General features: G+C 49.8%; 1 protein-coding gene across 1 annotated transcript in view; it reads left to right on the top strand.

Annotated features, from left to right (window-relative positions):
• MGMT (O-6-methylguanine-DNA methyltransferase) overlaps positions 1–22,281 on the top strand; it is a 282,734-nt gene that overhangs the window by 213,331 nt on the left and 47,122 nt on the right. The window contains exon 3 of the mRNA XM_012464210.3: positions 21,904–22,052. Within this exon, the coding sequence (XP_012319633.2) occupies positions 21,904–22,052 (149 nt within the window). The remainder of the gene's footprint in view (positions 1–21,903; positions 22,053–22,281) is intronic.

Raw genomic sequence — 22,281 nt, 5'->3', positions numbered from 1 at the left:
CCCCATCTCTATTAAAAATGCAAAAATTAGCCAGATGTGGTGGCGGGCGCCGGTAATCCCAGCTACTTGGGAGGCTGAGACAGAGAATTGCTTGAACCCAGGAGGCAGAGGTTGCAGTGAGCCGAGATTGCACCACTGCCCTCCAGCCTGGGTGACAGTGAGACTCCGTCTCAAAAATAAAGAAACGAGCACCACCTACCTCATTTAGAGACATCCACAGGAAAGTAAGTTCCCCGAGACTTTTGTTAACGTTCCAAAGCCCTAAGACAGATCCGTGTCACAAGGACACTTCTCACGGTTCAACATCACCAGCCAGGAAGAAATGCACAGTTCTGTATAAATGTTAGGAATTCTTAGATTTTGTGCCTGGATTTGTGAAAATCGCAGTTCACACTGAGAGGCATCCAGGAGATCCAAGTGCTGCTCTCTGAGAACTTGCTGGAGGAACCGGATTCTTTCGAAGGGACTTACATCTTGGACGTGATGCTAGAGTTCTGTGACAGGCCCGAGTAGCTGATGAAATTCTACGTGGGAAAAGCTTTAGAGTGCCTGTCCTGGTACATCTGTGAGAGTGGCATCACACGAAGGTTTCCAGAATGTTCTCTGAGGAGATTTAGCCAGTGTCTTTGGTCAGCTTAATTGGAAGCAGGTGATTGACTGAAAGTCAGATAAACATGCAAGATTTGCTGATTTTTAAAATATGCCGTGTGTGTCAAATTTATGAATTGTGATGATAGACAAGAACTCTTTAGCAGCTTTAATGGGAGCATGTAATGACTTGAATGAGACTGCTTAGTTTTGGTTACTGATGATCAAGTACAGAAACTTGCTGGTGTCACAGAAGCCTCCTGCCTGGCCTGGGCAGCTTTGCTAGCTCCCTCTGGCTGGTGCTCTGCCAGCAGCCAATGTGAATCTGGAAGGGGCCAATCCTGTCTTCCCCTCCCGGTCTAGTGCCTTTAACGTCTCCGCTGAGCCTACCACCCCCTGGCCTCCCCCACCCTCCACCTCCCCAACCACAGGAGCCTTGGAGGTGGGTCCTGGCCTTTCCTCTGTGGGCTCCTCTCCCTGAGGCCCGTTCTGCTCAGCCCCACTTCTCCTGTTCACCCAGCTATGTTCTCTGCAACTAAATGATACGTAATAGGAACTCGTTAAGTAGCCTGTGCAGTGAATGAGTTAATCCTGGGTGTTTTCAGAACAGTGAATTTCAAATTCTTGGCTCCACTTTGAGCTCATTCAAAGACAGTCATGTAAATAAGACCTAAGCATTGCAAGAAGTCTGATGAAGAAACCATTCATTAGCTCTGGAGATGAGCAGGTATACCTCACAGAAGTGAAGTCTGTTGCTGATGAACTGTCTGCATGCCCACATCTTTCTCTGCCCTGTGTTTCTAAGTAATTGAATAAGAAACATTTCTATTTATATTCTTATTTATGTGCAACTGTATTTAATATTCCCTCATTTTGAGGATTAGCCAATAAACCTTTTCTTCCCTTTTGCCATTGATTGTTCTTAAGTTTCAGACAATGCCCAGTGGCAGATGTGCCTAGCAACCATCCTTCATCTAGTTCATGCGACTTTTTAATGTCAATTATAAAGAAAATTACCTTTGGCTTCGGAAGTTTATTTAAATCTCTTCTGAGAAAACTGGCAGCTCTTCAGAGTTAATGTCCATAGCAGCAGAAACAGAAATTGGAAGGCACAGACTGGTGGATATATGAACGGAAGCACTTTTTTTAAGAAGTAAAAAAAATAAAAGTTATGCAATATACGATTGTTAATAAATTGAGTCGGGGAAAAAGAAAACAGAGATCTCTAAATCAGCTTCCAAGGTGCCATTAAGATGGGACAGTAAGATAATTCCACGTAAATAAGACAGGAGTCCTTGACTCTGTGTGTGTGTGTGTGTGTGTGTGTGTGTGTGTGTGTGTGTATGTGTATGTATTTGAGACAGGATCTCGCTTTGTTGCCCAGGCTGGAGTGCAGTGGTGTGATCTCCTCCCGGGTTCAAGCAATTCTCCTACCTCAGACTCCCAAGCAGCTGGGATTACAGGCACCCGCCACCATATCCGGCTAATTTTTGTATTTTTGGTAGAGATGGCCTGTTTTTAAATGAGGATTTTTTCAATTTAAGGAGGCCACCTGTCCTGGGTGATATTTTCTTAATGCCTGGCATAGGTGACATCATGTGAACAAGCGTGGTTCAGGAAATAGAAGTTATAAGTTTGAAGGCTGTGACAGAGGAAGGCCAGGAGAGAAGTGAGAACAGAACGTGCTCACCCTGGGCCTCCAACTGCTGCCAGCAGCTTCGGTCAGCTGGTCTGGGGCTTTTCCTCAGATCTACCTCCTAAAACAGAAATGTGACTGAGCATGGGCCTGTCCTCAGGATGCAGCCCCCATCCTTGGCACAGCTGAGAGAGGACATTCTGAGCTGCTCTGGGGTGGGGCTCTATTCCACTCATCCTCCCATCTCCTTCGTCACTGGTACCCTGTATTGCAAATTGTGGGTCCTCAGCAAGTGTGCTGAACCGAGGGGTAAGAACAGCATTTCCATCCCACATCATCAAGAAGGGAACGCGGCACGCCTCTATCCTTTTAAGAGACTGGGCGAGAATCAGACCTGAGGGACAGCATCGTTTCCTTGCAGCTCGCGATGCACTTAAGTGTCATGTAGTGTTTTTTTTTTTTTTTTTTTTTTACCCAGGTTTGCCTCAAATTCCTGGACTCAAGTCATCCGCCCACTTTGGTCTCCCAAGTGCTGGGATGATGGGCGTGTGCCACCGAGCCCAGCCGAGTCCTAGCCTTTGTTTCTTACAGTGTTCAACAGGAGTCGGTCATTTCTAGCTTTCACTTTGTCCCATAAAAATATTTTATTGGAAATGGCAAGCTGTGGCAGTTTGCAGTTTTTCTAAGCTTAGGGGTGTAGTTCTGGTTTCTGATTTGATTCTTAGAGATAGGAGTGCATTTTTTCAATCACGTACATCATAATTAGCAGGAAGGCGTTCAGTCTTGAACATGGGGACCGAAAAGAGCCTGAGATTGTAGCTCGAGAGTTGCAAATATTTGTTTTTGGTTCTGACTTTAATTCTTAGAAATGTTTTTTCACAAAGACAGTGGTGGATGGAGCAGGTCCTTTGGTTAACACAAGCACACACCCTTTGTCTATAAGCTTCTAGTTTGTTTTCTTGGTTGATTATGCCAGCTCTTATAAAATATTATGCTCCCAGGCAAAGGGCCATTTCTGTTGGAATTGTTGAGAAGATTCTTGGCTTGACTCTTGATCCAACGCTGCTCAGCTTGGCCAAGACTAAACTTGACAAGTTTGCTCTGAATTGCCTCATGCTGCTGTGTGGGGTTTGAAGTCGTTGGCTTTCCAGTGATTTCTGGGCTAGACCAATGAAACAGTGCCTGGGAAAGAGAGATGACAGGCCGTGATAAATCCCAAACTGCGTAATACTGGAATTTACTGGGTTGGCCGTGTAGATGGCAAGATACTAAAACTGAGTCCTTATGTGCCAAAGTCATAAACTCATTCAGATAGGTCCTAGGTCTGTGAATGTGTGTTGTTGAATCCTAGAGTCTGGGTGGAACCGAAAGCTGAAAAACATGAAACTTCCCCTCTGTCCTTCGGATCTTATTCAGAAAGTCATTTCCTGGCTATTTCAAGTTTTGATCAAAACAGACATGCAGTAGAAGCCCACTCTGAAACACTGGTAGTTTACACCACATATTTGCTTGCATGTGTCTTAAGTGGTTAAGTTCCAGAATTTTGTCTCTTCGATAATGTATGAAGAAGTCTAGTGATAATGCCAAAAATCTCAGGAGTACAATAGGCAACAGAATATAGCAAAATAGTTACATTTCATCCATTTTGAAGTAAATTCTTAATCATTTCTAAGTATATTCAGTAACACCTCTTCACCCCCACCTTCCTTCATTTGAAGTTTTCACTTATTCACTCATTAATAATCTGTCAGTCTTTGGCGTTTGTGACATGAGTATGTACAAAAGGCACTGTGGTGTCCGTCTCTATGAGTAATAGAGAAATGTCCAAAGGTGTGGGCTTTATATGTGGAAACTACAGGACCATACCCAGAGCAGCTGGAGGTGCCATGTGCTGCTTAAGGGTGGCGCATGGAGGGGAGGCTAGGCTGTGGGCACAGTGGTCCTGAGGTGACCCTCTGGCTGCAGGAGGGATGGAGAGATACCAGCCGTGGGTGCTGTGCACTTGCTTGAGGCCAGGATGGGGAGACCACATTTCAGGCGCAGGGAGAGGAGGAGGAGGCAAGTTCCGGGGGTGGGAAGGCCTGGGGGAAAAGGGGAGGTCAGGGAGGGACAACTTGGCCAGATCGGCTGGAACTTGGGATTCAGCCAGGAGAAAGCCTGAGCCCCAGGCCAGACCGCAGGGCTGTGCCCAGCACTGGATGCAGGGTCTGGACCTGATTCTGAGTGCACAGTGAGGACTCGGGGAGGCTGGTGAGCGGGATGGGGACAACCAGGCAGGATTTTAGGAAGGTTTATCTGCTTTTGACAGGCTCTCTGGATGTGACCGGAGTGCGGAGAGGCCAGTTCCGAAGCTCGAGGTTGTTCAGAAGTGGCAGCAAAAGGGAAGGGAGATGAGAGAGGTTGCAAAGCAGAAACCAGCTGGCCTGGGCTGCGGGAGAACTTGAAGGCAGCAGCGGGAACTGGGAGCTGCTCCTGGCGTGGGGTGAAGGCTGACGCTGATGTCGCCTGTTGACCTGGAGGTGATGACCAGCTTGTGGGGGCCATTCCGGACAGGCAGCTGCATGGGGCAAGAGCCCCAGTGTGGCAGGGCTGTGCCTGTCCCTTGCAGGTCCTCATGAAGTGACACCTAACACTGTCCCAGTCCATACAGAGCCTTGTCCAGCAGTCAGGGTGAGGTGAGTAGAAGCAAGAAGAGGACCTGGCAACGGGACTTGGGAGAGGCGAGAGCACAGCAGGCAGCTGGCCCCGAGGTCAGCCCCGAGCCGCGTCCCAAAGCGGCATGGAACCTGGGCAGTGCAGGCATCAGGAGGCCAGGAGAGGATGTTAGCTCGGATGCCTGGCGCTCCTTAGCAGCCTTTGAGAGGACAGGTTCTGTGAGGCTGTGGGCTTCGAGTAACGTCATGGACGGGGCAGCAGAGAGGCTTGAAAATCAATGGTGGGGAGGCACAAAGAAGCTAGGCCTTACAGCAGCAGAGGTGTGGGGCTTCATGAGAGGGGACCAAGGAGTGTGCCTGCCACATGGACACTGGAGCAAAGATGCACCCTGAGGCAGCGTGCAGTGAGGAATTCGAACGCCGGTGCGTGGGCTGGGTTCCACAGGGCCTGAGTTCTCTGGTCCAGGAGCGTCTTTGTCAATGATTTGGGGTGTCCATGCGCTCTCCTGGTTGAAGGTGTTACAAGCCAGGTTGGAGAGGCTACCACTCAGGTGCTAACGTCAGAGCTCTAGAATTTGGTCCCTGCCACTTAGCTGCATGGCCTTGGGAGTTACTACTCCTTGCACTTTGGTTTTCTCGTTAAACCAGACTCCAGATACTCACCACCTACTTTGTTCCGGGAACTAGCTGGGGTGGTGCGCACGGTGCCCAGCACACAGTGGGCGCTCAGTGAACAGCAGCTGCCGTGATTTAACAGACTGAATTCTTTGATGCCACCCAAATATATGGTCTGGAGTGATTGTAGGTATAATTAGCAGAGGAGGTGATACAGACTCGGGGTTGAATTAGGATGTGAAGAAGGGTTTAGGTCTGGAGCATTACAGGAGGGAGGATGAGCAGAGAGTGGTCAGGATCAGGATTGACAGGACCCACCTGAAGAGCCTTAGAGGCGGCTTCTAGGTGGAGAAGAAAAGCTCGAATCAGTATGTGTCCAGACCGGGGCCCATCCAGCGCCTTCTGTGCAGGGCCAGGTGGGAAAGAATTATCTCAGGCTTAGCAGGCTAGAAGGTCTGTCATAGCTACTCAGCTTTGATGCTGTCTGAGGAAACAAATGGGCGTGGCTGTGTTCCAATAAAATTTTATTTGCAAAAACAGTTAATGGACCAGGTTTGGCGCATGAGGCATGCTGACTATGGACACCTTGAAAATCCTGTGTGGCAGATATGAGCCAAGTGGCAACGTGGAATGCCCCATGGTTGAGGGATGGAGACACGGCAGCACGGAGGTCCTGTGGGTCCAGGTGTGGCATGGGCTCAGTGTGACGTGGGCAGCACAGAGGTCCTGTGGGTCCAGGTGTGGCATGGGCTCAGTGTGGCATGGGCAGCACAGAGGTCCTGTGGGTCCGGGTGTGGCGTGGGCCCAGTGTGGCGTGGGCAGCACGGAGGTCCTGTGGGTCTGGGTGTGGCGTGGGCCCAGTGTGGCGTGTGCAGCACGGAGGTCCTGTGGGTCCGGGTGTGGCGTGGGCCCAGTGTGGCGTGTGCAGCACGGAGGTGCTGTGGGTCCGGGTGTGGCGTGGGCCCAGTGTGGCGTGTGCAGCACGGAGGTCCTGTGGGTCCGGGTGTGGCGTGGGCCCAGTGTGGCGTGTGCAGCACGGAGGTCCTGTGGGTCCGGGTGTGGCGTGGGCCCAGTGTGGCGTGGGCAGCACGGAGGTCCTGTGGGTCCAGGTGTTGTGTGGACCCAGCGTGGCTGTGGTGTCTGGGGCCTGAGCTGCAGGGCTGCAGCGGAAGGGAGGGAAAAGAATCTCAGAGTGCATTCTGAGGGTAAAACTGGCCTGTAAGTGACAAACTGACGTCACTTCACAAGTACCTGGAGACAAGCTGTCTTCGGAGCAGTGTCCGTGCAAGCCTGGCCGGAGGGAGCTCCCAGCCTCAGCTGCAGCCCCTGATCTCAGGGTTGCTCTCATCCGTTGTTCCCAGCGTGGGCAGTGATGCAGCACCACAGAAAATTCTCTGGAGTGGACACCGCTCACTGGCAAAGCCCAGCAGGGCAAGGAGTGAGTTTCACCCAGTCTTTATCCACAAGTGTGCTTTTAGTGTGGTATTAACACATGGTGAGCAATGAAATTGCCTAGAGGGTTTAATCTCTGGCGGATTATTCTCATACCTGCCTCTGTCTGATCATCTTGTGAGTCAGTGTTAACCAACCTGGGACCTCAAGAAAGAGAGGACCCATGCAAATACAAACACATGGAGTATTTCCAGAGATCCCTGAGTCCTGTGAGACTTTTCCAAGGTGTGTTTTCATTGCAATAAAATTTTTAAAGATAAACACCTCACTGTTATAAAGGTCAGCGCGACTTCTGTAATAGTAATTTGCAATTGAAAGGTATCTTCTTGTAAGAATTTCCCTTTTTCAAGTTCTTGTTTCTCAAGCTGGAATTTTCTTGAACATCTAAGAATGCTTTCAAAAGATCCCTAGATTACCCAGGTGTGAGCTAAGAAGAGTTCAGCATTGGATGGAAGTGGAACTCCAGCTCTTGCAGGCCGTGGGCTGCAGCAGGACACGCGTGGTCCAGGCAGTGGGTGTAGGCTTCTCTTGGTCAATGTGTCCATGCTCAGGGTTAGGCCTGGTTGGGGAAGCAGGTAGCAGTTTGGGACCAGAGCTTAAAACAGAGGAGGGACTCCAGAAAGTAATGACAGTTCTCATGTACAAGTGGCTCAGAATGAGGCAGCCCAAGGCCCAGTCCGCCCTTGAGGACTCGGTGGTCCCCATGTCCAGGCAGCAGGGAGAGGACATGCTGGCTGACAGGATGGGGCGGGGAAGCCCAGGGCATCAGGTGCCATGGAAATAAAGCTGGTCGCCTGAGTTGAATGGCACTTTTGAGTTCCCAGAAGCTCTTCTCAGTGGCAGGCTCCCTCTCTTTCACCTCTGCTCTTCTGAGGCACCAGTTGAAGGGTTTGAAAGGTCAAATCAAGGTATAGGGCTCCTGGAAACACGGCCCCTGGCTCCAGAGTGCGCATGCAGGGGCTTCCTCCTTGTCCTGGCTGTCAGAGAACACCTGTAAGTAAATGCTGCATTGTTTTTGCCAGAAAATCCTGTGACACCTCCTCCTGCCTTCCCCCAGGAGGGCTGAGACCTGGTCCAGGCATGGAGCTTACGGTCCACAGACCTGCCTGCCTGCTGCATGACAGCCTCCCAGAGGGCTGTATTGATTTTTGAAGAGGAGGAAAAAGGCATACAAAATTGGACTCACCAGCCTGCTTTGAGTAGAAATGGGTGCCTCCTAAAGGGAATCTTAATTGGCGAGCTCCGCAGCTAAAATGCTTTCTCCCCGTTCCCTGCTCGGAACTCTCCAGCCCCCATCTGTTCTTGTTACACTTTCCCAGCCCCAGTCACTTCTCCCTCCTGCTTTGGAACATAATTGGATTCTTCGCTGGGTAGAGTTTTGCTTGGAAGACCTGAGGGTGTAGCTGAACTAAGTTTGAGCATCCTGGAAGGAAGACAGAAGACGCCAGGAGACCCGCCAGCTCAGAGGAGAAGGGAGGGGGCCGCATCTGAACTCTGGCCTCCAGCATGAGCTCATCCCTTCAGTTGAAAATCCTGATTTTCAGTGCCAGTGACGATCCTTGTTGAAAAAGTACAAATGTTTTCTGCTTCTTGTAATCTACTTCTTGCAAATATTAGTACTCTGGAAAAAAGATTTATTTTAATAATGTGAGTTTTAGGGATTTTTTTCTGTAGTTAATGTTGTTTTATTACTCTATGTCCTTGCCAGAAAGCATGTTTTAAGAGTTTCAATTCAAAATTAAATATGACCTCAGTGTTTTAAAATACAATTATATTAACTGTCCATTTAATAGTTGCTGAAGATTTTTTTGGCCACTGATGGATAGTCAATATACTTGTCTGAGATTAAACGCAGTATTCTCAACTCTGCTCTGCAGCTAACATGTTCCAGCTGCAGCATCAGTGGGAAAACAAGGGCTTTCTATGAAGTGAGCTGGAGAAAGTTGTTCCTGGATAAAATGGCAATGCTGTCTTATAGCTGTGCCTTTCTTTTAAAAACTCCACTGTGTTTGATAATAGGGAACTATCTATTATTTATTTAGATGTATACAAACCAATTTACAAGACAGGTAATTTAGTGGCAGGATTATTTATTAATGAGCCCAGTATACAAGTTAATGGACTGAGCCCCATGGAGGTCAATCCTCATATAATCCATGCCTTTCAGAAAGAAAAGCATTGTCTTCAGAACACTCGGTTATTGTTATATTTAAATTATGATATACTCTCTTGCTAAGATGAAAAATAATTTTTTCGGAATTGCATGTTGACAGAGTTAGTCTGTAAACTGTGTGGAGATGAATTGTGTCAATTAGGAGTAGGTACATCTTATCCCTGTTAGTACCAAAAGTATTATTTCTCATTGCATGGGCTCACGGGAGAAAGCAAGCCTGTTCCTTAACAGAGACGACAAATCAGAAACTGCTGCCTGCCTAGGAGTTGGAACAGTCGTGTTGGCGAGGAGCTTAGAGGGCGGGCTTGGCTTCCCAAGCTCTGGCACAGCCTGCAGGCCTTATCAGGTGCTCTGCCCTTTGCACTCCAGTTGATGGGGGAGGGGCAGGCTGTTCCATATGACAGCATGTGGGCTTGTCATGATTAGGAGTGACCATTGGCTTCTGTTTCCCAGGAGTGGCCTTATCCTCATGGTCCTACGGTATATTTCTAGTAGATGAGAAGGCATGCCTACAGACAAGGCCTCCTGGTGTCTGCTGCGTGTCACTGGGGGAGGCAAGGTTCTCCTCACTGGGACCTCTTCACGCCCCTTTATTAATGACCCCCTGGCTCCTCCCCAAAGGCCCAGAAGCCTAGAGGAGAAATGAGGGCACAGCCTAGATGCCTTAGTATAACAAGTGTAGCTGCTGGAACTCAAGACTATTTACAACTACAGCATGAAGATGGGGCTTGAAGGATTTGCTGCTTCGTTTCATTTGTTCTCTTGTTCCATCTCATCATTAAGTTGATTGCCTTATATCGGGGGTGGGGAACGGAACAGACACAGAGGAGAACCCACTAAGTTCTGTGTCTTCAAACCTGCGGCATTGTCAGGTTCTGGCAGCAGAGTCCTATCAAAGTAAGCAAAATTGGAAGTGATGCCCATTTCCTGGGCTTTCACATACTTCGTCATTCTGCAGTCTACTACAAAATCTGAAAAGCCGGAGTGGTGCAGCTTTTACTGTTTAGAAAATCTTTGTGAGTTTTTCTTCCCCCTAGGGAATGGTTTTCAGCAAATTATTCATTGGAAAAATGAAATCTGAAATGTAGGTGCTTTTTCAATGCACGTGCTACAGAGGCGCCTCAGCACCCTTGTGTCTTGTTTACCCATTCACTCACTGGGCAGGGACTGAGCTCTGGGAATGTGTTGGGTAGGAGCCCAGGGCTGGAGGCAGAGTCGGGACCAGCCCCAGGACGGTGCGTGGCTGTTTGTCCCAGAGCTCACGGGAGCAGCCCTCCTGGGGAGCTCTCTATTGGACTTGCAGCCCAGTCCACACCTTATCTGTGCGTTTGTCAAGCCACTGAACGCAGCCCAAATCACTCCAGGCCTTGCCTCTGGAGGCTTGACAGTAGGGGAGACAGCAGGCCAGGAGCATTCTGGGACCGAGGCCTCCTGCCTATGTGAAATACTGATGTGTGCTGTGTGGACGGGTCACGGATGTGTTTAAATGTAATTCTGACCTTCCTTTAAGAGCAGTTGGGCAGCTGTCTGGGAGCTCGAGACTCTATGATGTGGACGCCTTGTCTCTCTTTCTGGAAGCTTCCAGAGTATAACAGAAAGTAGGCTGGATACGCACATTCCCATTGTCTTTGAATGATGGGGCCGTGGGCCTGGATTGTAGTCCTGTGGATTAGGAAAGAGTTCATAGAAGTAACCTTAGAGTAAAAGAGAATAAATCCAAATGCTATTACATGTAGAATATATGCTGTCGAGTGCATAGCGTGAGGGCATCTGGACTTGTCATGATTAGGAGTGACCACGGGCTTCCATTTCAAAGAGGAGAGCCGGAGTGCATCAGTTCCGCAGAAGTGCTCCAGACCCGGGTCTTCGGAGTCAGGCTTTCATTCCACTCCTGGGTCTGTCCCTTATGCATTTGCTAAGTTGTTATTACATAACCTCAGGCCCTCAGTTTCCTATCTTAGAAATAGAGATAATAATAGCTCCCCCAAGGGTTCTTGGGAGGAATAAATAGAACAGCTTGTAATGACATGCCCGGCACATGTTAGGCACTCAGTAAATAGCAGCTGTGCGGCGTTGCGCGAGACTTACCTCGAGCTGTTTTCCTAGAGTGGGTTGGTCCTCAGCTGGGTTCATGTTCCCCTGCCCAGGATGCAATATTGTGTAATGGACATGTGACGTCCAGGCGCCATCCCATGAAATTGCATGACACAAAGTCAGTAATCTCGCACCCGTCTCGTCTACTGTCACCAGTGGTTCAGTTCTTCTCTGCCCCTAAACTCTTATGTCCCAGAGCAGGCTTTTGCTTGAGACACAGGTGCTTGTCTTAGGTGTCCTTGGAAAACTCCAGTGGCACCAATCGATCAGGAGTCTGCAGTGGCCGCCTGCACTGTTGTCTTCTCTTGTGGACGTGGACACTGACTGTCCATGTCTGGCCAGTGCAGGGAGTGAGTTCTCACTTGCTTTCTCCAGAGCCTGCGGGGGCACCCACCCTCAGCTGGGCAGGGCAAGCCCAGGACAGAGGCTGGGAGGAGATCAGAAGGGGAAACTGCAAGGTATGCAGGTTGGCCCAGCAGAGAGAGACCAGAATGCAGAGGATGCTCAGGGCAGGTGGCTGCTGCTCTGGGCTGTGTGCGTCATAGCGTTAGCACAACAGACATGAGCGGTTGACCAGAGGCCCCATTTGAAGCCCATGTCCAGACATGCAGGTGTTGATCTCTGCTTATAGATTGATATGGCTTCTTCTCTAGGGCTGGGGAAGAGAACTGTTGAGTAATGCACAGTTGCCTAGCCTCAAAGAGGCTCTGAGAAATAGGTACCCTTGTGGAAGTCGCAGCAATTTGTTGAGACTATTTAAAAGTTGTATCCTTACAGATGTACAAGTGCTTTATTTATAAGAAACTAAATTAAGCTGGGAAAGAAGAATGTACCTCTCGTGTGTGTAAAACATTAAAAAGCAGCTGCCTCGGTGGTGGAAAGCGTGTGCAACACAGACATAAGGCTATTTGAACTCTTTATTTGCCACATTTACAATATTAATAATAGCGTTTCTAGAAGTTGTCACATCAAGTAAAAGATCTTCATTCCAGGCTGTCTTTGGGGGCCAAATTGAGACTGGATGCATGCATTTAATAAATTGTAGTCTCACGTAGTCATTTTTGTAAATAATTAGTTTCAGTGAAAGAATAAGTTAGCATATTGTATGCATCTAATGTTGCAAATGTACATACAGCAAACTTTGCTATTAATCAACAGTCAAGCACCGCAAGTGGGGTCTCATACATAATGAATTGTGCTTAAGCCTCATGGGCTTCTTGATAGAAAAATAAAAGAAAACACAAGTGCAGTAAGCTTTTGAATAAAATTTAACTAGATTGCTCTGCATCCTGTAATTGTTTTGGAATCTTTAGGGACCTGATCATTCATCTATAGTTTTGGGGTGTTTTTATCTTCATCTGTCAAATAGCAGAGACTTTTAATGGTATGTTAAAATGTTGATAAAATACAATTTTCCTTTTAATGATTTGAACATTTAGGGGGAAGGTAAATAGGCTTTGTAAGACTTTCTGGTCTGCCAAGTAGACTATTTAGATTGTCTTTTAAAAATATTTTTATTTCATGTATTTTTAAGAATTAATTATTTTTAAAAAGAAAAAAATATATAGTCCTTATGGGGAAGAGTTGAAAAATTAGATGAAGTTTTCTCTGTATTTTTGGTGGGTGTTTTAAAATACTATAGTAAATACCTTTGTGGTCTTGTTTGCAATCTGACATTAATTTGAGCTCCAGATACTGAGGGCATAGGATGCCCACCACCCAGAAAGTAACTTGGAACCTAATTTCATTTTAAATGGCCTCTTTCTCCTCACATTGCTGACCTTGGTACATGAACCCTTTGGTGTCTGTGATAGGATCACCAACATAGGATTTGTTTTGGGATGGGTGGAAGATGTAAAAGCAAGAGTGAGATTTCTGTCCATCTTTCTTATGAACCACACAGTAAAAGTGCTGGAAAGATTTGCTGCCTTGAGGGCCGGAGGTCCTCGCAGCCCTCCTGCAGGGACTCAGGGAACACTGCCTTCTCCAGGAAGACCTCTTGTTTACTTCTAGGAAGGGGCTGTGCTCAACACTTATTTCCCTGTCTTATATGATGTCGTTTTGTACAGAAAGCATCTTTAAATTAGGTCCTAAAACCAAACACATAAAAGTCAATCAGTAGACTCACCTGTGATGAGTGGGAGGCCCTCTTGTACCAGAAAGTTTAAAAGAGATATATATTACTCATACCTATCACTGTTTATTACATAAACTGAAGTGTATTGCTGATGTTCCGTGTGTGTTTATTCACTTTTTCCTTTCACAGCTGAGCACATCTCGTTCTTGGGGTTGCATGAGAAATCAGTGAGGTAGCACGTGAATCACTGCACCACGTGCTGTCTGCGGCACGTGAATCACTGCGCCACGTGCTGTCTGTGGCACGTGAATCACTGCGGACAGCCTAAGGTGCTCGCTCAGTGCCATCGTCAGCAGCAGCAGCAGCAATGACAGCTCAAGTCCAGCGAGGCTGCAGTTGTGTCTGTCATGAACCTTCGGAATGCCGCTTGCTTTTTATCTTTGCCGCAATTGCACTGCTGAGATCCATGTTGATTACTAACATCTCCACTTTAATTTTTCTGTTTCTACTCAGTTTCCTAAAATAACTATAGAATATTCAAACAAATGCATGCACTTTGTCAAATGTACGTGGTCATAGTTCCCAAACAGCTGTCAGCCACCAGGCAGAGCCACGGAGCAGTGGCTGCCGTGTTCCTTCCGAGCCTCCCTCCTCAGGGCCTCCATGGAGCATGGGGGCCATTGGAAGGCGGAAGTGGTGTTTCTGATGTTGACCTGTGTGTTTGACCTTCACCTTGCCTTCCTGTGCAGTCGGCTGTCAGCTCCAGAGGAAGGGACAGCCCTGAGTCAGTATTCTCACCACTAACCACGTGTATTTCAGGTCCTCAGTAAATGCTTGAATGGAATTAAATCACTGCGTTTGGCTGAAATACAGAGTCAAAAGATTTTATTCAGCCTCCCATTTAAAATAAAATGATCTTTATTAAGAGCAGGTAGCATAGTTTATTTCTTTACTTCAGTCTTAACCTCTGAGCTTCCTGCTGTAATTAAATGCAGGACAAATCCATCAAACACAAGACATTCTGCTAGAGATCTTCTAAACGGGACATAATTGTGCATGTACCAGTGATACTGAGCAAGAGTCTCCATGAGGATGGGTAATCTTTGGCTGAGGGCATGTTCCTGCATGAGCCCAGGAGTCCACTGCTCTGCCCTTGAGTCCTGAGTCCTCCCCCGCCCTCCACACCAGGTTCTGAAAGCCAGAGGAGGTGAGGTCCTCACTAGCTGGGCTTGGGAAATGTTGCTCGTCACCTGAGTGTCTAAAGTGCCGTGTGTGGCGAGGGCACTAAAAGCTTTTCAGGTATCCACAGGTTTCCGTGCAGCCTCCTTCACGGCCTTGTGGAAGCCTTGCACCCTTGAATCCTCTGGAACCTTGCCAGATTCTAGAGGAACTCAGAGAAGCACGTGTCTTTGGAATGAACTGTTTTCTTGCGAGACCCTCCAGTGTCACCAGGTAGTGTTCCCAAACCATGAGACGAAAATGTCATCCGTGGAGAGAGAGGGTGGGTGTTCAGGTGACAGGAGAGGCACTGGGTGCACAGCACTCCCATCTGGAGTGCCTCATGGTCAGCCCATGGTGCTGATGAGATGTGAGTAACTTATACAGGACTCTTGGCCGGTTTTCTAACACCATATAGGATTCAAGCCAAGCACATCACAATGTTAATGTCTCTGGGGAGTAGAATTCATTCAGAAATGAGCGTTTAGTGATTCTCTACTGCCAGTGGAATCTTAGGGCACCTAAAAATCTGAATTCCCAAATCTCCCAGTTAGCTGGTCAAGTTTTAGTGTTGAGCACATCAGTAACTTGGAAAGAGCCTGGAAGCCGTGGTCCCAGGAACACTCACTCTCTCTGCTTTCCAGCTTCCTTGTGTCGAGCTGGGCTGACAGCAAGACTCAACGAGGCACTGATCTTGGGCAGAGCTTCCCCCAGGGGCCTGGTCCGCCCAGCCCATGCCCTCCCTCTGAGCCATGGTCCTGGGGCACTTGCTTTCTCTACCCTTTGGGGCCAGGCGGGATTTCCACACAGGTGAAGGAAGCCCATGTCCAGCAGGGGCCATTTCACTTAAACTTGCTCTCTTCACCCCTGCTTCACTGCATCCCAGGTAGGTCACTGCCACTCATCCTTCATGTTCTTGATAATTATCAGTGTCTGGAAAGGAAGCTTCGTGCAGGTAGTGAGGACAGTTTTCCCTGGAATCGTTTCTGTGCTCACGTTATGACTTTGTGCTGGAACATTCCAACCACTTTTCTGTGCCCTGGTTTGAGTTGAAGGGAAGGAGATTTAAATCAAAACAAATCTGCAAAACAGTTCATCACTTGTTTTTCCAAGCCGGGGACGGGGAATGGGTCCAGGCAGCTTCCCACAGGTGGCAACTCTGGGAGGGTGTCACCGGGACCTTCCAGTGTGCCAAAGCTCTGGAGCTTCTCCCAGGACAGGTCAGTGTGGTCCGGTTTGATTTTAAGAACCCCCTGGCATTGCCAACAGTTGTGTTCTTCTTGAAGAGATCCTTGAACCAGGCCCGCATGGCTCTAACTTTGCTGTGTTCGGGTGCCCGACGCCCTCAGTTGTCACGTGTCCACACACCCAGCAGAGCTGGGTTTCTTTTTCACCCACCAGCCACCATCAACTCATGCCAAGTTAAAGAAAGTAAAAGGCACCCATGTTATGATATTTGCCTCGGGATTATTCTGTGGTTGACATGTGATGTCCTGGGAGAGGCCTGGGGGAGGTGTGACTCTGGTGTGCTCTGGGCGTTTCCCCACCGACGCTGGGCAAGGGTCTTGTCTTCTGCAGGCTTCAACGGATGGGATAGGAAGGGGCTGAGGTTCCGGGTGAGGGTCTCGTCTCCTGCACTGGCTCCGGCTGGCGTCCTGAGCTGGGGTCCATGGCAGCACCTGGGGCTGCAGGATTTTGGCTCCTGATCAAAGGTGCTCCCCAGGCAAGGACAGGGCAGACCACAGGCGCCGGCATTTCAGTGGTGGGTGAGCTGCAGGGCCCCAGGGGAGACTGGAATGTGGGATTTTCATGAGCGTGGGCCACGGAGCCCATAATTGTTGATTTTTCAGAGTTCGCCAGCGGAGAAGCCTGAGAAACTCCCCCGTGATAAGCGCCGCCGTGAGAGAGGCCGTCACCCCCAGCTCTTCCAGGGATGAGCGCGGTGGGGATGGAGGAGAGGGCAGGGCAGGGGAATAAATTTCATTTTACTGTAGAAATGGAAATTTGTGTCATGGCTTTAAAAATCTGGTTTTATGTGTGTGTTTAATGCCATTCATTTTAAATGTAGTATCATAAATTCTTGCTTCAGAATCAAAGCTGTTTAATTACATTTCACCCATGAATAGTTATCTAATGCCAATAGAGAAAGAGTTAAAAAGGAGAACTACAGAGTAAATCAGAGGTTGAGATCTTTAGCACAAGCATAAAAAATCAATTTAAGATGAATTTTACTACTATAAAAATTCTTCAAATATCCTTTTAAGAGTGGGAAATGCTAGGAAAGCCAGCTCACATTTCAGTTCCCTCAGCAGCGTAAGAGAAAGACACCCGCGTGGACAGACCCTGGGAGTACGGAGCGCACCCCGTTCTGCTCAGGGGTACTGAGGAAGGCCTCCTAACTCTGGAGTCGGAGCAGTTGCTGGGGGGCACAGAAGCTCCCAGTTCTCGTGGTAGAATGCCCCGTCTCCCACAGTGTACACACGCTTCCCTGAGAAACCCCATCGTGGGTGTGATGGCCGGCCACACCCCACTAGTCCTGAAGACATTGAGGCACTTTGAGGCAGTCCTGAAACACCCTGACCTTGAGGTGCTCGCCTTGCCAACCAATCCGATGTCCCAGTCTTACCCGGGGGCCCTGCAACTCCCCCACCACTGAAATGATAACCCCTGCGGTCCACCTATCCTCTCCAGGGGAGCATCTTTGCTTGGGAGCCCAAATCCTGCAGCCCCACATGCCACCATGGACACCAGCTCATGATGCCAGCCAGAGTTGGTGCAGGAGACAAGACCCTCACCCAGCACCTTAGCCCCTTCTTGTGCCGTCCCTCGAACCCTGCAGGAGATGCCAGCTCAGCTCCTGCTGCAGAAGGTGGCAGGCGCAGGTGGCTTGGTCAGCGTTCTTGTTTCCCGGGTTGACGGTCGGGGCCCATGGACCCCATCATGCTTGCTCTTCCTGTCTGGGCAGTGGTGGCCGACAGCAGCCGGCTCCGTGTCACTCGGGAGGGAGCTGGAGCCAGCCCTCACTGCACGCCACTTCCACCCCTGTTTTGCTGCCTCCCCCGGGGAGCAGGACAGCAAAGCGCATTATTTCTCCATCTTTCTTCTTCAATATCACCAATACATTGTTTATTTGGCTAGCAAGTCGCAGAGCAAGAATAGAATGACTGAAGATGTGTGTCTGAAATTGAATAATATTCAAGCCAAGCAGAAGTTCTTCTTTACATGTTCAGACCTCACTAACGGGGAAGGAAATGGGGACAGTGAGAAGATCACACATCCATCCACCAGGGAAACTCTGAGAGAGGCCGTTTTGTTGTCCTGCTCAGCAGACGCGTTCTCTGCCTGCGGAGTGAGCCCAGCTTCCCCCAGGCGTCTTTGTGATGGGGCCCACAGGGTTTCCAGGCAGTGACTTGGGCTGTGGGACCTCAGCCTGTGTATTTGGGGCACTGGGCTGAACGGGGGCACTGGGCTGAACGAGGGCCCTGTCTGCGTGAGTTCCCTCGGGCAGGGATCTGGCTGGGGAGGCAGCTTGAAGAAGGCGAGGGCCTGTTGTGTCTGGCCACAATGTCCACGAATCAGCCGACTTTGCTGGCTCTGCTGGGCTTGGTTCTCAGGCTTGACTGCTGGTCTCAGTTGTCTGCAGCTGCTGGTCATCCTAGTGAGCTTCCTTCTTTTTCCCTTCAATCTCTGGCTCCTTCCTTAAAGCCATTAGTACTCCTGTGCTTGGAAACCTCTGACCACCTTCCTGCTCCATCGTGAAGATCAGGGTATGGGGCCCTGGGTGCCTCTCACCCAAAGAGGTCTATTTTTAGAAAGACCTAAGGATCTCGGTAGAGACTTTTACACCCACAAAACGCTCCAGCCCAGAGACCCAGCCTCCAGCATAGGACAGTGTGTGAGACCCGGCCCGAGGTCTTCCATGGCCAACTGCTGTCGGATGACGTGCACAGTTCTGCACCTGCAGGACCTCAAAGCGAAGTGACCCTGGACACACCCTGCACTGGGTCTCTCCCCAGCTTCTCCCCCAGCAATGGGAGGCAGGCACAGCTGCACACGAGAGTAACAACGTGGGTGCAGTTCTCCTTAGCATCCCCTTAGCGTCTCGCTGCCGCCCCGTGGGCTCTCCATGGCGTCACCACACACTGTAGATGTCGCAGGCACAGGCCCATGACCGTGTGTGCCCATGGGCGTGTCTGCTGTGTTCTGGGGAAATGAAATGCCACCACAGGCATTGACTCGGGCGGAAGCTCCAGAACTTCACCCAGCTTCGCCGTTGTGATTGTCTCGTTAAAATGTGAGTATCGCGGATGGAATGCAAACGAGGCTCGTGCCGCTGAGGCGCTGCTTTCTTTTCGGAGTGGAAGTGCCAGGGTATTTCCGCCCACGGTGCACTTTAAGCCGAAGTAATTTGTACGTCTTTAACACAAACCCAGTGCGCAAAAGACTGTGTTGTTTGTTTAACTAGACGTGTAAGTGGTGGTTATCTTTTATTTCCGCTTTCACTGTGTGAGAGAGTAAACCTTTTTAACTATAAGGAAGGTGTTCGGCTTCCTTTTATCTCTTGCCTCATTATGTACTTTTGACTTTATTCAGATTTGTGCAAGCTTGGTTTTTACCTCACAGGAAAAGCGAGAACTAATCGCTCCGGAGGTGATTTGAGCTGTTCGTGTGAAGGTGTTTGAAGAAGTCCTGACCACATCGTTCCTAAAACAGCCTCCAACTCCGATACAAAGAGAAATGCTGGTCTTTGCAGCACTGGGGCTGTGGTCCTCCCGGACACCAGCGATGGCAACAGGCCCATCCACACTGGGCCAGGGTGACAGGTCCCCATCCTCACAAGGCCGGGAAGACAGGCCGAACCTACACGGGGCCCGGGCGACAGCCCCATCTGCACAGGGCTGGGGTTGGAACTGAGAGTCATCCTGGACCCCAGCTTCATGGTTCACCCCCAGATCTTCCCCACACCGTTGCCATGCTCTTACTGCTGCAGCCTTGCTTGGAGGCAGCTGCGGTGCCTTCTGGCTTCTGGCCAGGGGCCCCCCACCCCCACCAGTCACACTGTGGGACGAAGTGGCCCTTCCCGTCCTGACATGCGCAGCCCTTGCCCACCTCCCTGTGAGTCTCGGTCCCCCAGGCCTTCACTCTGCATCTGTGTTCACACTGTTCACACCGTCTGTGTTCACACTGCATCTGTGTTCATACTGTCTGTGTTCACACTACATCCATGTTCACAGTCTGTGTTCACTCTGCATCTGTGTTCACACTGTTCACACTACATGTGTTCACTCTGCATCTGTGTTCACACTGTGTCCACACTACGTGTTCACTCTGCATCTGTGTTCACACTGTGTCCACACTACATGTGTTCACTCTGCATCTGTGTTCGCACTGTGTTCACACTGTGTTCACACTGCATCTGTGTTCATACTGTGTTCACACTACATCTGTGTTCACAGTCTGTATTCACTCTGCATGTGTTCACACTGTGTTCACACTACATGTGTTCATTCTGCATCTGTGTTCACACTGTGTTCACTCTGCATCTGTGTTCACACTGTTCACTGCATCTGTGTTTACACTGTTCACACCGTCTGTGTTCACACTGCATCCATGTTCATACTGTCTGTGTTCACACTACATCCATGTTCACAGTCTGTGTTCATTCTGCATCTGTGTTCACACTGTGTTCACTCTGCATCTGTGTTTACACTGTTCACACCATCTGTGTTCACACTGCATCCGTGCTCACACTGTCTGTGTTCACACTGTTTGTCCTACACCCAGGATGGCTCCGTTGCCTCCTCTCCATGGACCTGCCCCACCGGCCACTCATGCCTCGTGTGGACACAGTCAGGGATCATGTCCCAGCTGCATCGCCTCCTGTGCAGGGCTGCACTTGCAGGCGAATGCAGTCTTTATTTGGACCGTCCTGGGGCAGTGTGTGTGTGTCGAGGAGAGACGTTCTGTAGATCGTAGTGCAGTCCTCCAGGGGAGCCCGGGAAGGAGGCTGAAGGGCCTGCGGGAGCTGTGGAGTGCGGGGACTTTTTCCACCTTTTCACAGAAGCCTGAGGAGCAGCATTGTCTGTGAAAGGAAACTAGAAAACTTCCACCCTCCAAGCCTGGGAAGTCCCGGGGAAGCCTGCCATGTGTCTGGGACCTTGAGAGGCAGGGAAGGCGGGGAGTCATCTGGAGAAATCAGACCCAGCACCAGGGCTTCACAGTAGGGGTCCACAGCATGGGAAATTACACTGGGATGTGTCCTGCACTCCTCAGCCTAGGTGGCGGGGGCAAGCCTCCCCTTTAGGACTGCATCCTCCGTCCCTGGAACAGAACCCCAGAAAATCCACCCCTCCTGGAGATGATGAATCCTTTCTATGAGGGGCCACCAGATGGAAGCCACAGAAGAATGAGCACCCCAAGCAGAAGCAGCCACAAAACAGTCTGAAGTGACTCCAAGAGGCACAGATTCAAACTGCAGGAGATGGAAGGGAGGCGAGCAGCCGGAAAGAGCCAAGAGCGTCACACGGTGCCTCACGCCTGTCATCCCAGCACTTTGGGAGGCCAAGGCAGGTGGATCACCTGAGGTCGGGAGTTCAAGACCAGCCTGGCCAACATGGTGAAACCCCGTCTCTACTAAAAACACAAAATTAGCCGGGCATGGTGTTACATGCCTGTAATCCCAGCTACTTGGGAGGCTGAGGCAGGAGAATCGCTTGAACCCAGGAGATGGAGGTTGCAGTGAGCGAAGATCATGCCATTGCACTCCAGCCTGGGCAACAAGAGCAAAACTCCATCTCAAAAAAAAAAAAAAAAGCCACTAGGAAGATTTGAGATAGAACTGAGTAGACACAGGCATGTGAGGCACAGGGCTGTGCCTGAAAGGACGGATTCACCAGCGAAGGAAACACAGACTAGGCCCTCAGGTGCATGGGAATTGGGACGGAAAGTGAACCCTGAGGAGTCCCCTGAACACAGCGCAGCCATGGAGGAGGCAGGACGCGTGGATGTGGCCTTTTGGTGTTGGGCTGGGGTGGGCTGTGGTGCAGTCTTATGACAGTTGATGTTTCTGGGAAATCTTTTCAATAGTGCTTGATGATTTAGGTGCAGCCATGCCATCTGTGAGTCTTACAAAGGGACACTGTCACTTGGGTTGCTTTGAGCTGTGAGGCAGACTCTCAGAGCGCACGTCCTGGAGGCCGAAGGTGGAGCGTGGGTACAGGGCCTCGGCTCATCCCCGTCTCACCAGTCCTCCTTTCTGCAACATGGATGATTGAGACACATGTGCCTGTGAAGCAGCCGCAGGTGTTTGACCGTTTAGAGGCAGTAGGTGTTTGCTTTTGTGATCTGTGGAGGCAGGGCCCAGAGGTTGACTAAGCCCCTGTTCTCACTTTTGCAGTGCCATGGAGGTCCCAGCCCCCGCTGAGGTTCTCAGAGGTCCCGAGCCCCTGAAGCAGTGCGCAGCCTGGCTGAATGCCTATTTCCAGCAGCCCGAGGCCATCAAGGAGCTCCCCGTGCCGGCTCTTCACCACCCCATTTTCCAGCAAGGTCGGTGACTAAGCCATCTGTGGTGTGTCCTTTGGGGAGCTTGGCTTATGAACAATCACTGACATCACAGCTCACTTTATTGAGTAGACCAGCCCGGTATTTTTACATCAGCTAAGCAGAGACAGCATGTGGCCGAGCTGGAGGCACCGGGCTTTGCCGCCTCCACCCACTCCGGCGCAGTGTTAGTTTTGGCACAGTGTTGCATAATTCTTGGCAAGGCCATAAAAGT

Source organism: Aotus nancymaae, unplaced genomic scaffold, assembly GCF_030222135.1.
Source record: "Aotus nancymaae isolate 86718 unplaced genomic scaffold, 86718_ANA_hifiasm-v0.15.2.pri h1tg000010l, whole genome shotgun sequence".
Taxonomy (NCBI): Eukaryota; Metazoa; Chordata; class Mammalia; order Primates; family Aotidae; genus Aotus; species Aotus nancymaae.
This window is presented reverse-complemented; position numbering and strand designations above follow the sequence as displayed.